Source organism: Gymnoscopelus braueri (assembly GCF_963280865.1).
Source record: "Gymnoscopelus braueri genome assembly, chromosome: 4".
In the NCBI taxonomy this organism is placed as follows: Eukaryota; Metazoa; Chordata; class Actinopteri; order Myctophiformes; family Myctophidae; genus Gymnoscopelus; species Gymnoscopelus braueri.
In genome coordinates, this window is record NC_137605.1 from 57,582,800 (window position 1) to 57,594,422 (window position 11,623).

The 11,623-nt window shown below is 41.8% G+C and overlaps 1 protein-coding gene across 4 annotated transcripts in view; it reads left to right on the forward strand.

Moving 5' to 3' along the window:
* Positions 1-11,623, forward strand: part of otoa (otoancorin) — a 51,337-nt gene that overhangs the window by 19,769 nt on the left and 19,945 nt on the right. For all 4 annotated transcript variants that reach the window (XM_080427464.1, XM_080427461.1, XM_080427462.1 and 1 more), the window contains exons 11-17: positions 320-420; positions 2,321-2,463; positions 4,300-4,408; positions 5,000-5,224; positions 6,018-6,173; positions 7,870-8,010; positions 10,368-10,423. In XM_080427464.1, the coding sequence (XP_080283590.1) occupies positions 320-420; positions 2,321-2,463; positions 4,300-4,408; positions 5,000-5,224; positions 6,018-6,173; positions 7,870-8,010; positions 10,368-10,423 (931 nt within the window). The remainder of the gene's footprint in view (positions 1-319; positions 421-2,320; positions 2,464-4,299; positions 4,409-4,999; positions 5,225-6,017; positions 6,174-7,869; positions 8,011-10,367; positions 10,424-11,623) is intronic.

Sequence of the window (11,623 nt, forward strand, 5' to 3'; positions counted from 1 at the left end):
AGACGTTTTAAAAGGTGTTTTAAAATACAACACTTGCCTGCCAAAGGCGTTTTAAAACGTCTTTTAAATAATAAAACATGCTATTTTCAACGGCGTATAACAAGCAAACGGGTCTGTTTGTGTGTGTGTGTGTGTGTGTGTGTGTGTGTGTGTGTGTGTGTGTGTGTGTGTGTGTGTGTGTGTGTGTGTGTGTGTGTGTGTGTGTGGGGGCGTGCCTGTGTGTGTGTGTGTGTGTGTGTGTGTGTGTGTGTGTGTGTGTGTGTGTGTGTGTGTGTGTGTGTGTGTGTGTGTGTGTGTGTGTGTGTGTGTGTGTGTACAGGAAGTGAAGTCTGTCCTCCCAATCTGATGTGGATGAAGATGCTGGGGCGCTTCCTGTCCCGCCTGGATGTGGACGACGTCAAATCCATCCCCAAAGAGCAGGTGTGCGTGCGTGCGTGCGTGCGTGCGTGCGTGCGTGCGTGTGTGTCACTATGCGCAGGGTGACAGGATTCTTGGGTGGGGGGGCAGGTTTTTCAAAAGTGCCCCCCCCCATGCCCCATGTACGCGCGCAAAGCCTATATAGGGCTGAGATCTACAGCTCACAGAGATCTACAAGCTCACAGAGCTTGTAGATTTTCAAAAGGTTTTTATACATTTGAAAACTTGAAATGGGACATTCTGCATAATGAGTACTTTTACTTTTCATACGAGTCCATTTTATACTTTTGCACTTTTACTCAGGCACGGCGGCCAGTTCTGCACATTAAACATTCTGTACTCACAATAGATGTCCCTCCAACGTCCAAACATCTCCTAAATTCATCATTTCTAGTTGAAAACATTTTCTGTCTCATCATAAATCCACACGATGTTTACATTTCTCCCCCGTGAGTGAGTTGTAACTTCTAGTGTTGCCATTTATTCTGTGAGAGCAATAAGCAATCCGGTCTATGAATATTATATGTTTATGAATTGAATACCAAGGACCTCAATGGAAACAAGGCCGCAAGGACTTTTTTGGACAGACCTTTTAGACCAAGTGTTTTAACTGTAGGACTTTCTGCCAATAAAATATTCAATCAATCAATCAATACTGTAAGCGCAAATTCGTTTTTTTCATAGATTTTACCTGGCAACCCCCCCCCCCTCTCTCTCTCTCTCTCTCTCTCTCTCTCTCTCTCTCTCTCTCTGATCAGATGCGCGCACACACATACACACACACACACACACACACACACACACACACACACACAGACACGTCGCGACGCACGCAGCGCGCATTTCCACCAGTCCACCACCACACAAATATAAATTAAATGAATTCTTAAGTTAAGAAGTTTGCGACGTCTCTGTTCCGGCGGGTCCCCCCCCCCCCGCCTGCTGCGACAAGTTGTGAGCCTGTACGTAGATCTGCTTTTTTCACTATATTTGAAATAGTGGCTTAAGTGGTTAATCCATTATGTACTTTATCCCTTCCTAGAAATGTAGTCGAGTGAAAGGCAAGTTTCCAGAATAAGTACATGAATAAACTAGAAAAAGTGCTCCTCGGAGCGCTCCAACCTTAGCCAATCAGAATGGAATATGGAAAATCGGAGAGATCTGTGTTGATCACATGACTATAGAGATACTGTGTACTAATTTGCGTGATGTTTGGATAAAACCTGTAGGAGTAATAAAAAAAATGGGTTTTGCACAAATCGGCCTCCTGGTGGCGCTATAACAGGCCCATGTGAAAAATTTGGGGCAGAGGTTCTGCTCTGGCATCCAGGGAATGTGTGTGCACAGTTTGGCGGGGATCAAGCGAACGGTGAAAAATGTAATCCATTTTTACGTGTTCTTATAACTAAAGTCCCCATTTGGCAGATCTTACCTGTCAAATTAAAACATAGTGCGCGATGACATAGACTAAACCGGATAAATATGAATCTTGATTTTGTTCATCTGTGTGATTCCCATATATATATTTTTTCTTTTAATGTACTCAAATTATTTATTTAAGTAAAAGTATCAATACTGCAATATAGAATTTACTTGATTAAAAGTACAAAAGTATTGGCATCAAAATGTACTTAAAGTACCAAAAGTAAAACTATTAAAATGCTTGAAAATAGTACATATACAAGCTCACAACGCGTTGTGAGAAAATGTGTTTTTTTTACCGGGTTTGTTATTTTTTGGGGTGTTTTTGTTACATTAATTATTTTGGTTAATTTGGTTAATTCTGTACTCCATGAATATGAATACTTAATGGGTGCATTTTTGCGCCCCCGGACAGGACATAGGCATTTGCCTACATTGCCTGTGCTTAAACCCGACCCTGCTCCCATGTGTCTCCCTCTAGCTGTGTGAGTTCTTCAGCTCGCCTCAGTTCAGAGCCTCCTTCACTCAGGTGGAGGGCATGCGCCCCCGCCTGGCCAGGAGGTTCCTACGCCGGGTGCAGGAGTGCTCCGCCGACAAGAAAGAATTCCTACAGAGTCTAGACAGGTGTGTGTGTGCGTGTGTGCGTGTGTGTGTATGTGCGTGTGTGTGTGTGTGTTTGTGTGTGTACAGTAAGTGTGTGTGTACGTGTGTACGTGTGTGCACGTGTGTGTGTGTGTGTGTGTGTGTGTGCGCGTGCGTGTGTGCGTGCACGTTTGTTTGTTTGTGTGTGTGTGTGTGTGTGTGTGTGTGTGTGTGTGTGTGTGTCTATTTACCCTAAATCAAAGCAAATTTTACCCGGTTGCAAGTCCGCATCAAGGTTATAATAGTTTTGCATTATAGTTGTCCTTTTGATTTTGGTTTCAATTTCAATCTACTTTATTATTATTATTATTATTATTATTATTATTATTATTATTATTATTATTATTATTATTATTGTCATTGTTATTATTGTCATTGTTATTATTAGTATTGTTATTATTATTATTATTATTAGTATTATTATTATTCATTTAACTCTTTGACTGCGGACGACGCGATAACGCGTCAAGTGCTACTTTGTCCAGTTGGCCGTCGACGCGCTGGACGCGCGTTCATTGTTTAATCTCTGATCGCGCTATGCTGCTTAATATTCAATGTTATTCTCGAGTTCCACTTACTTCACGGACATCTGCATCCGGTTTCATGACCTGGATTCCGTTTCCGGTTTTTGATTCTTTTCCCCAGTCATTTTCGTCCAAAATAGGTAAATAAACGGTCTTTCACACGGTATGACGGACAAACGGACAGTTTCTCTTCTATAATCTATGGTCTGGGTGACGATCAGTCATCGCCGTCGTGTATCACGACGGCATTTTGGCGATCAAAACTATCTGGGACGACGTCACTTCCGTTTTCATGTTTTTCCTTGTCTAATCTATCAAGAAGGCTGAGAGAGACCCAACGACATGATCAAGCAGTCATGTGCTGCACTCTAGTGGCGGATTTGTGCTGGGTCTTTACATTATGTCCCCTTAAATTATTTTCATGAGAAAAATTCAAAATATAAAAATAAAAAAACACGAAAATTGCTGGCACTGGGGGAGTACTTTATGAAAATACTCTGGCAGTCAAAGAGTTAATTGATTCATTATTTTGTTCATTTATTTATTGAAATGATTTTTTTCTGGCTTTTCTTGCCTATATTGATAGTAGGCTACACGGTCAGAATCAGAATCAGTTTTATTGTCACATCACAGGTTTACAAGGTAAAAAAGTGGGTGAAATTCTTTTTTGTACATCGTTCCCACGGTGTAGTGTGAGTCGGGCCCGTTGGGCCTGGGAATCAAACCAGGGACTCGCTTGATAGATAATTTATTGTCCTTGCACCAATAAGCAGCCATCAGGACACAGAAATAGCAATACATGAACGAACACAATATCAGACAGATCACACATGTACACAGACAATACTACACGTTTACACAACACCTCTACTCTCTTACAAAGAGATAAAATAGAATGGGATACCGGTCCTAGTTGAACTTGGTTATCCGGTAAGTTCGTTTTAATTAGTTTCTAAAGCTTGCTTTAACCCATTAAGACCGGGAACGCATCTGTGTGTCATATTTAGATTATTTTGGCTATTCAAAAATAGCAGATATACAAGCTTGAGCTTGTACATTTTCAAGATTTTTCAAAAATAGCAGATCTCAAGCTCATAGCACTGTGCTATGAGCTTGTATATCTGCTATTTTTGTATAGCCAAAGAAATCTAAAATGACACAGATGCGTTGCCGGTCCTAAAAGGTTAAAATCTAAAACCCACTGTGTGTGTGTGTGTGTGTGTGTGTGTGTGTGTGTGTGTGTGTGTGTGTGTGTGTGTGTGTGTGTGTGTGTGTGTGTATGTGTGTTGTGCAGGCTTGGTTCTCTGGCATGCTACTTTGAAGACGCTCCGCGCATGAACGCAAGTCTCAGCTCTCAGCTGCTCTCTCAGCTCGACGACTGTCCCAACTCTGGAGCTAGAAAGGTACAGTATGTCCATCCACACGCTCACACACTTTTACATAACCCTTTAAGAGGCCGATTGTACAAATGCCTTCTAAATCACTACTTCTCACACTTTAAAGATTGTTAAAAAATGAAACAGATGCTTTCCCGGATTAATGTCTAAATGTAGCAATACATCTAATGTAGAAATAAAACATAAAAATAAAAAATAAACATATTGGAAAATAGTAGGCATTATTACTTTACTTGAGTATTTCCAGTATTTTTACTTCCAAATGTTATACTTTTACTCCACTACAATTATTTGAAAACTTTAATTACTAGTTACTTTGCATAAGTAAATTGTTTTATTATAAAACATGCATTAACCACTTCAGCTATTTATACCTACGCTATTTGAAAATAGCCGATCTACAAGCTCACAACGTGTCGTGATGTACTTAGATGAGCTTGTAGATCTACATTTTGATACCAATACTTTTTTTCCCGTACTTTTACTTGTAACTAAAAAATACATTGCAGTATTGATACTTTTACCTAAGTAAAAAAGAGTACTGTTTCCACCACTGCGGTGGATATCTATTAATGTCTGTCTGTCCGTCCCATACAGTTGAAGAAACGTCTGGTGAATGCCGTGATGTCATCAAAGGGCGGCGAGGCCAGTGCCGATCTGCTGAGGTCCCTGGGCTCCGGGGTGACGGCCCTGTCCCCGAAGCAGCTGTCCCAGTTCCCTGCACCGGCCCTCTGGGAGGCCCTGGGCAAACTGGGGCCCAGGTTCAAGTGGAGAGCCAACCAGGCCAGGAGACTGGCCAAGAAACTGCTGCAGGGGTCACAGGTGTGTGTGTGTGTGTGTGTGTGTGTGTGTGTGTGTGTGTGTGTGTGTGTGTGTGTGTGTGTGTGTGTGTGAGAGAGAGAGAGAGAGAGAGAGAGAGAGACCTCAATCTACACTGTAAAATAGCAGATCTACAAGCTCACAATGCTTCACTACACGTTGCAAGCTTGTACTGTAGGTTTCTGAAACGTTTTTAACGACAACAAGTCTTGTATGTGTGTCCCTGGCACTAATTATGTTCTGATGGGTTCCTTGCCGTGTTGGAAGAAGTACTCAGATATTTTACTGAAGTAAAAGCAATAGCAATACCACAACATAAAAATACTCTGTTACAAGTAAAAAAGGCATGTGTTCAAAATGTTACTTGAGTGAAAGTATAACAGTATTGCCATCAAAATATACTTAAAGTACCAAAAGTAAAAGTACAAATGTTTGAAAACGAGCCGCGATGTAGATCGGCTATTTTAAAATAGCCCAGGTATAAAATAAGGCTAAAGTGGTTAATGTATGTTTTATAATGTAATAATGTATATCTGCAAAGTAATTAGTAACTCATTTAATACTTGTAGTGGAGTAAAAATACAATATTTGCCTCTGAGATGTGGTGGAGTAAAAGTAAAAGTATAGCCAATTGGAAATACTGCAGCAAAGTAAAAGTACCTCAAAATTGTACTTAAGTACAGTACTTGAGTAAATATGCTTAGTTACTTTACACCACTGATTGAATTGAATTGTTGAATTGAGTTGAGTTGAGTTGAATTGAATTGAATTGTAAGCTGTCCGTTATTCCCTCCAGGTGTCGGGCAAGGAGCTGCTAGCCCTGGGCTCAGCGGTACGAGGGGTAAAAATCTCCACCCTGAGGAAGCTCATCAAGGAGGAGCTAGACTCACAGCTGCTCAGGAACATCAGCGACAAGCTGAGCAAAGGCCAGAGGAAGGCCCTGCTGGAAACCGTGAGTGCACACACACACACACACACACACACACTCTATCTCTATTTATCTTATGTCTGTCTGTCGTGAAATCTATGTGAAATGCAATCACAACACCACAGGGTAATCAGATAGAGAAAAAACATCTAATAGATAGTGTTCAACATTTACATATCCACAGAACAACAGTGGAAAAAACACAAATGGACACTTGATTAATAACATCTATATAAAACAGAATTTAAATAATCAGGTACATTAAACATAGGCAACAAGAGTTATAATTAAAGAAAGTGGCTGATTGGGAAGTCCTCATTCATTCCTTTAGGAGACATAGTGTTTAGGGTGTAAATCCAAAAAGATTCCCACTGTAGCAGCAATCTATCAAGATCTACTCCTCGTCTAGGGCATTTAACATGTTCAATCCCCTGATATCTGAGAGTGGCCACATTGTGCTTAGCGGACATGAAGTGCACTGCAACTGCTTCTGTGTTCGGAAATGCGTGTCTTTATCGCCCTGTTGGTCTTACCAACATATCCTCGACCGCATGGGCATTTTAGCAGGTATATAACATTTTTGGTTGTGCATGTTACTAGTGCCCTTGATATCAAAACGTTTCCCCGACAGGGCGACAGGGAAAAGATATCAGGGGATTGAACATGTTAAATGCCCTAGACGAAGAGGAGATCTTGATACCACCCACTGATTGATAACGTGACCTGTGGGTGTCTATTTAAGTGGGTGAGGTACACACTTCTTGAGTTTGACCTGATGAAGAGCCTTGGCTCGAAACGTTGTCAATACATTTATGAGTGTGCGGGTTTATTCTTTTTCTGCATATTGGTACAGTACATTGTGAACACTCTGAGACAGTATTTGCGAAGGCCTCACAGGGCTTTTTATTGATATACAGTATATGGCACAGTGGAAGGGGGGAAACCCCTGCTGCCATTGGAGTGAAGAAATAAACAAATAATAACTAGAGTCTCCGCCAGGTCAGGTAGGTTAGTGTGGGCCAGCAATGTTTGGAATTCGTCAATCAGGCTGGAATGTGAAAACTTGGACGGATCAGTTGACTTTTATGTACCGATTTGCGTGATGTTTGTAAAACATTTGTAGGAGTAATATGAAACTTTTTTTTGCAAAAATCGGCCTCCTTTTTTTTAAAATATATTACTCCTACAAATGTTGTCCAAACATCACGCAAATCAGTACAAATTATCTCTTTAGTTAAATGATCAAGACGGATCCATCCGATCCGCCATATTTTTCACATTCCAGCCTGATTGGCGAATTCCGAATATTGCTGGACCACACTAACCTACCTGACCTGGCGGAGACCTGTTCTCCGAGGAGCACTTTTTCTAGTTAGACTCTGAAATTACACCAAGAAATGAAGAGGAGACTAAGCGGAGGTTCGCTTAGCGCCTGAGCACCTGTCTGGTCAATGTGGAGAGTCAGGCCACACTGAGGCAGAGCCGGTGCACTCCCCAGCTGGGCAACGCAGGTGCGCTTAAATCAGGATGATTACACAGGTAGATTGGCATGTAGCGTCCCTCGACGACGCAGCCCAGCTGGGGGCGTTGCCTGCTTGGCCCAGCACCGCCCCTGCCTCACTGACTCTCCTTGTTGAGGTGCTTACCTGACAGGCGGTTGCCTAGCGACACTCCACAACATGTATATACATGGTGTATTGATTGTGTTGTGTTCATGCAGATGGGTAGAGGAGTGAATGCATCAGAGGTGGTGAGAAGAGCTTCCGGCGACCTGCTGTCCAGCGTCTCTCTGACCATGCTGGACAGAGCCCAGCTCACATCTCTGGACCAGCTGGAAGGCAGGACCTGGAGCCGACCACAGGTACCGTTGTTCTCAGTGGTGGAAAGTAACTAAATACATTTACTCAAGTACTGTACTTAAGTAAACATTTTAGACGATGCAACGCATTGTGAGATTGTAGAACTGCTATTTTCAAACATTTGTGTTGTCCTCTACTTCCATTCAATCTATAACCGCTTAAACCCTAGATACTTTCTGTCTCTCCTACACTGTCTCCCTCTCAGCTTTCCTACTTTCTGTCTCTCCTACACTGTCTCCCTCTCAGCTTTCCTACGTTCTGTCTCTCCTACACTGTCTGTGTAGCATATGCTTAGAGTGGGCAAAGCATAATATAGCTATAGGACCAGTTTACTGCAGACAGAGGTAGGTGAAGAGTGGAATAAATTAGATTGATGGCAACATTAAATTAAATAGGCAGGAGACATGATTGAAGCAAAATAAACTGTATTCGATCAAAATAAAAATAAAACAAAAAATATAACAGTTCAATATTTTCGTCAATAAGGTATCATCAAAGTATCCAAGTCCAACAGAGTTCTTAAGCAGGTAGGTATTTGTCAATGGTCAAGTTATCGTCAGTAGTCAGAGGGAAGTGGCAGTGCGAGGGCAGTGTAGTGTGTGATGTTACTTGAGGGGAAATGCCATGTGTGGCTGCTGCTCTTTGGCCTACCCTCCTGGTAGGACAAACTTCATTAAAGTTGGGTTCGGGTTAGTTGGCTCGCCATCATGATCCTTTTTCTTATCAAGAAAAGTAACCTGGCCTGGATTCATAGAAAAGGCCAAATCAATATCAAATAACCAAAAGCAGATCTACAAGATCACAGATTAACTAAAAAACAGCTTATCTACAAGCATTGCATAACTTTCAAAAAAGAATATTCAAACCAAAATCAACCAAATTAGAACAAACATTTCAAATAACAAACAAACATTTGAACCAACTTGGTTCAAATGGGAAACAAACATTTCACTCACCAATGCAATCAGATTCATACAGTCACAGCCAGCAGGTTGTGCCAGCAGTCAGTTTGCGATCAGTGTGGGTGGAAGTCTAAAAGCCACAATAAGTGTTTTTAGTCAATTGATCAAATGTAATAAGTTTGGAAATGAAAATGTTTGAATATAGTACAGACCTGCAGCAGCCTCAGAGTGGTGTGCACCTCACTCTGCTACTGCAGACTGACTCTGCTTTATAGGGTGTGGCTGTGATTGCAATGATTGGCAATTGCAAGCACTGGTGTGACTGATTGATTGAGTGAGACTGAGTGTGTGTGTGTGTGTGTGTGTGATTGTGTGTGCGTGCGTGTGTGTGTCTCTGTCAGTGACACACAGACAGCAGTGACACAAACCTTTTGAAAACTGGGTTACATCTATGCTGTCTCCCTCTCAGTTTTCCTACTGTCTGTCTCTCCTATGCTGTCTCCCTCTCAGCTTTTCTGCTGTCTGTCTCTCCTACACTGTCTCCCTCTCAGCTTTTCTGCTGTCTGTCTCTCCTACACTGTCTCCCTCTCAGTTTTCCTGCTGTCTGTTTCTCCTATGCTGTCTCCCTTTCAGATTTCCTACTGTCTGTCGCTCCTATGCTGTCTCACTCTCAGCTTTCCTACTGTCTGTCTCTCCTATTCTGTCTCCCTCTCAGATTTCCTACTGTCTGTCTCTCCTACACTGTCTCCCTCTCAGCTTTTCTGCTGTCTGTCTCTCCTACACTGTCTGTCTCTCAGCCTTTCTGCTGTCTGTCTCTCCTATACTGTCTCCCTCTCAGTTTTCCTGCTGTCTGTTTCTCCTATGCTGTCTCCCTTTCAGATTTCCTACTGTCTGTCTCTCCTATGCTGTCTCACTCTCAGCTTTCCTACTGTCTGTCTCTCCTATGCTGTCTCCCTCTCAGCTTTCCTACTGTCTGTCTCTCCTATGCTGTCTCCCTCTCAGCTTTCCTACTCCCTGTCTCTCCTACGCTGTCTCCCTCTCAGCTTTCCTGTCTGTCTCTCCTACACTGTCTCCCTCTCAAATGTAATCATGATTTTTTTTTTTTAAATGCCTTTGCCTGAATCGCAAAAGGTACAATCAAATTTGTGATCAAGAAATATAATACAGTAACATGCATTTTGTATTCTGTATACCATGAGGAATGTTTTAGATTTTTATAGATAGACCTTTACTGAGGGGAATTGAGGTTCTTTGAAACATCACTGCTTATCAATTGCTTTAAGGACAGTACAGTTCAATACAAGGACCCTTGTAATGAACTGTACTTTATTTTATTTATTTTTTTTTGTTGAAAAGTGCTAATAAAGTATTCAATCAATCAATCGAAGCTGGATCGATAAGAACCAATTATTCGATTATCGATTTAATGGAAACTTGTCTGTCCTGTTCCCACACAGTCAGCGTTCCTGCTCAAAAGGCTTCTGAAGGGAACCATCAAACCAGAACAGATCAGGTCAGACTCATTGTCAGTTTACAAGACAGATTGTTATTTAGATAGCAGGTTATTTAACCCATTAAGACCTGGAACGCATCTGTGTCACTTTAGATTTATTTGGCTATTCAAAAATAGCAGATCTTCAAGCTAAGAGCTTGTAGATCTGCTATTTTTGAATAATTGTGGGGAAAAAAATGGATTTTTTCCCTCTTTTTTTTTAGGATTTAGAAGACATTTCTAGAATCGCCTCAGGTCTAAATGGTTAAAGGAGGATTCCGGACCACGTTTTTCGTACCTTAATATGATGTTATTATGTCCTAGGACGAGTGGTACAGTAGAACCATGCTCTAGATCGCGTATTTTTATCACAATTTTATAAATATTTTTTGTTCATACCTGACTTTCCACAGTGTCTGTGTGAGATGCGCCCCTGTGGATGTCTCGCAAGCCGAGATTTCGCCCATGATTAGAATGTAAACACTACGGCGGCCCATTTGGGACAAAAAACACTGTGGCGAGGTTTCTGTCATTGTGAAAGTCAGATATGAACAAAAGAAATATATTAAATTCCGATAAAAATACTAGAGCATGGCCCTTCCGCTCAGCTTTTTAGCTGCGGTGGACTCGGGATGGAGTTATGCAATTGTTCTACTGTACCACTCGTCCTAAGATATAATAACATCATATTAAGGTAAGAAAAACGTGGTCCGGAATTCTGTTCTTCTTAACTCTTTCACTGCCAAAGTATACATTAATAAACTGCCAGCGTTTTCGTGTTTTTTAACCTTTTCAACTGGTCACAGATTTTTTTTTATCCATTATGATCTATCATCGGACCCAGGGATGAGCTGCAGGGGGGGCTCACGGGGGCGGCGCCCCCTTAGCTCTGGAGCTGCACACACGCGCGCGCCACATGACGCACGCTCGCTCCACAGGCACGCGCCGTCAGCGGCGAGCCGTCCTCAACACCTAAAAAAATTGCCTCTACCTGGCTGCTTTGCATAACATTAGGCTAACCGAGAAAAGCCATGGACTTGAATTGAATGTGTTACATTCCTCTCACAATGAGAGACTTAAGTTACTGGTTAAACGGGTATCAGCCTTGATGTTCATCAAGTTACATGGGCCACCTATGACTGGAACCCTGCAGATTATGTGATAAAGAGTTGTCTGATAATTTTAAGTAGCCTACTTATGTTTGGGTGAGTCTATGTAAAG